The 3,100-nt window shown below is 65.8% G+C and overlaps 1 protein-coding gene across 1 annotated transcript in view; it reads left to right on the plus strand.

Moving 5' to 3' along the window:
- Window positions 1–3,100, plus strand: part of AGRN (agrin) — a 72,701-nt gene that overhangs the window by 11,894 nt on the left and 57,707 nt on the right. Inside the window, 1 exon segment of the mRNA XM_015569671.1 lies at window positions 1,697–1,760. Within this exon segment, the coding sequence (XP_015425157.1) occupies window positions 1,697–1,760 (64 nt within the window).

The following is a 3,100-nucleotide window of genomic DNA, read 5'->3' on the forward strand; positions in this document are numbered from 1 at the left end:
CACGCTCCTCCCGCTGCTGCCATCGCGCGCCTCTGCCAGGGACCCGGCAGCCAGGACCCTCCGCGCCCTCGCCCCGCCTCTGCCAGGGACCCTGCGAGCCTTTGGGGGGGCGCCCCGCCCCTCCCCACCCAGGGGCCACCCGCTGGCAGCGCCCTCGGACAGGCCTCTCCAGGGTAAAGCCGCTGGCAGGACAGGACTGAAAAGGATCGGGAAGACAGCCCTGCCGGGAGCTGCTGGCGACTCTGGCCGGCCGTGGGCATGGGTTGTGGACAGCAGGGGTGGCCACTGGCCCTCCATCCCTCCTCTGCCTCCCGCTGAGCCCCAATTTAGGATTTTACTGCGGTGGAATTCTGCATACCGCCCTCATGAGCTTGGAGGGTGTGGAGGGGGCTGGATGCTCCCAGACTGTGGCTGGAGCTGAACTTTGAGAACACAGCTGCTGTCAGCAGAGATGGGGTCTGTCCATGGGTCTGTGCATCTCTGCGTCCGTCTCCTGTCTGTCCTTCCTTCCCTCTCGGCTGCACCTCTTGTGTCTTCCAGCCTGACCCACGGGCAGGAGGACGTGCAGCGCCTGCCGCCAGGAGCCCGCGGTCTGAGGTCTGCCCCAGCGTGCGGGGGGGTGGCTCGCTGCTGCCTGGCCGTGTAGCCCTCAGAGCAAGTGGACAGACACCTCCCCGTGCGCCCTGGGTCTGACTCTGGGCTGCAGACTTCCTACCCACAGAGAGGCCCCCACACGTGCATCCGTGTCCCAGGGTGGCCGGGGTCAGGGTCAGGGCCCCGGGGGGCTGGGTGAGCCTGGCCCTCGTGTGGCCCACTGTGGGCCGTCAGGAAGCCCCGGCCCTGAGGGCAGCCCCACCCCGCACGCCTGCAGGAGGCTGGGGCGTCTGGGCCTGTGTCCCTGTCCACGTCTGCTACGTGTCTGTCCCTTTCTCTGCTGCGTCTGTGCCTTGGCCCGTCTCCTCCCCCTCTGCCCTGTGAGGCCCCCACACCCAGGAGTAGAGGCTGCGGAGCCCAGGCCATGCCTCCGCTGGCGCTGGAGCGGGACCCGCAGCGGCAGCACCGGGTCTCGCTGCTGGTGCGCTACCTCATGATCCCCTGCAACGCCTGCCTGATCCTGCTGGCCACGGCCACGCTGGGCCTCGCCGTGCTGCTGCTCCTCAACGGCTGTACGTGGCTGCGGTGGCCACTGGCCGCCCGGGGACCCTGCGTGTGGCTGAGCTCCCCGCCCCAGCTGCCAAGGACTAGGGGGCAGGCAGGGTCACCGAGAGGTTGCCAGCTGGGGTGAAGCTCAGAGGAACCACCTGCATCTTCTGGGACAGGATGGCCATTCTGGATTCCTGGGTCCCTGGACGCCACTCCTTGGGGTCACGGGGGACTGACCATCCTCCTGAGTGGCAGGAACAACTTTCTCGGGGGGCTGGGGAGGAAGGGGCCAGGCGGCTCTGCTGGGAATGGGGCTGTGGCAGGTTGGGACTGGGCTCACCTAGCAAGTAGGTAGGTGGCTCCCACAGGCCTGCAGCTGGAGGGCCAGGGATGAGCAAGGCCTCTGCCTTTGTCCACCCCCAGGGCTCGGGGTGGGGCCAGGGCAGGGCAGGGCAGGGCAGCAGGAGTGACCCCACCAGGTAGGGTGAGGGGGACAGGCTTCGGAGGGGCTTGCTCCTAGGGGCCTAACTTGGAGATTTGTTTTCTTTTCCAGACAAACCTGGGACCCACTTCACACCAGTGCCCCTGACACCTCCAGACGGTGAGTGCAGGCATCCGCTAGTGACAGGCTGAGGTTGGGAGTCCACGCCTAGAGGGTGGTGGAACTTTCGGGGTCAGGGGCCTCTCTTGGGGTATGTCTGGAGCAGGGAGGTGGCTAGACAGGGACAAGGAACTCCTTTCCAGGGAGTCCACAAAGCTGGGCTATGGAGGGCGCATGGGTTTGAGTCCCTGGGCCCGGCAGCCCCTTGGCCAGCCATGCATACAAACATGGCTCTCACTTCCCTGGGAGTAAGGCCTGGAGCCCACAGGTTGTGAGATGGTCAGACAGGCGCAGAGGGTGGGAGCTGGGGGCCTTGGCGGGACCGACAACACCTGTCTGGGAAGGGGTTGGGCTGGAGGGTCTGTCCTGGGACTGAGCACGCTGGGGCCTGGCCTCTTGGGGCCTACGGGTGTGAGAGGGGAGAGAGGAAGCTGTTCGGGTGGCAGGAGTGGCCTGCGTTCGGGGAGGAGGCTCCCTGCTGGTCCAGTACCTGCCCAGGTTCACGGAAGTCACAATAGGGCCTGTTGGTTGTGGGATGGGCCGTGAGAGGAGGCAGGTCTCTGCTGGGCTGGGGCAGGTGCCCAGGACCGTCTCCCAGAGGCTGTGGGCAGTGCCTAGGGCGGCTTAGACTTACAGATTGGGCTCCATGGGAGGACACCCTGCCCGCTCTCGATGTCCTCGCCTCCTCTCCTGATTCCTGAGGGCTGGTGTGCCTCCTGCCCTTTACACACCTTCCCACAGCGGCACACACAGGCCCAGACCCGCCTCCGATCCCATTGCACACTTGTCATCCCTCCCAGGCACACCAGGGATGTGCCTTGCAGGCGGGATGTGGGGTGTCCTCTCCATCCCCAACCCCCCTAAGACCTGGAGGGGAGTTTCATATACGCACTCAGCGGGTGGCTATAAGAAACCACCCCATCTCCAGCATCGCACACTGTGGGGGGGCCCTGGGCCTGCAGGGAGTGAGCCTATGGTGGGCATGGAGTGGCCAGAGACAGGCTCCTGCAGGAGGCTGGGCTGGGGCAGGGCCCGAGGGGACCGGTCAGGGGCACAAGCCCAGGGGTATCTGGGTGCTCCCCCGCGTTTATGGGCGGCAGTTCGCATGGTGATGAGAGCGAATACAGGGCTGCACGCGTGTGCGTGGATGTGTGATTGCCCTGCCTGTGCTCACGGTCTCTGCTTGTGCAGCTTGTATGTCCAATCAGAACCTCGTCTTGAGACTTTATGCTCCCTGGTCCCATGGAGGTGCAGGCGCATAAATGGACAGTCGGGAAACGGGCATCAAGGGGTGCACGGGAGCAGCCCTCACCCCGCTGACAGCCTGAGCCCTGGAGACTGGGAGAGCTTCCCCCC

Source organism: Myotis davidii, unplaced genomic scaffold (genome assembly GCF_000327345.1).
Source record: "Myotis davidii unplaced genomic scaffold, ASM32734v1 scaffold586, whole genome shotgun sequence".
NCBI lineage: Eukaryota > Metazoa > Chordata > Mammalia > Chiroptera > Vespertilionidae > Myotis > Myotis davidii.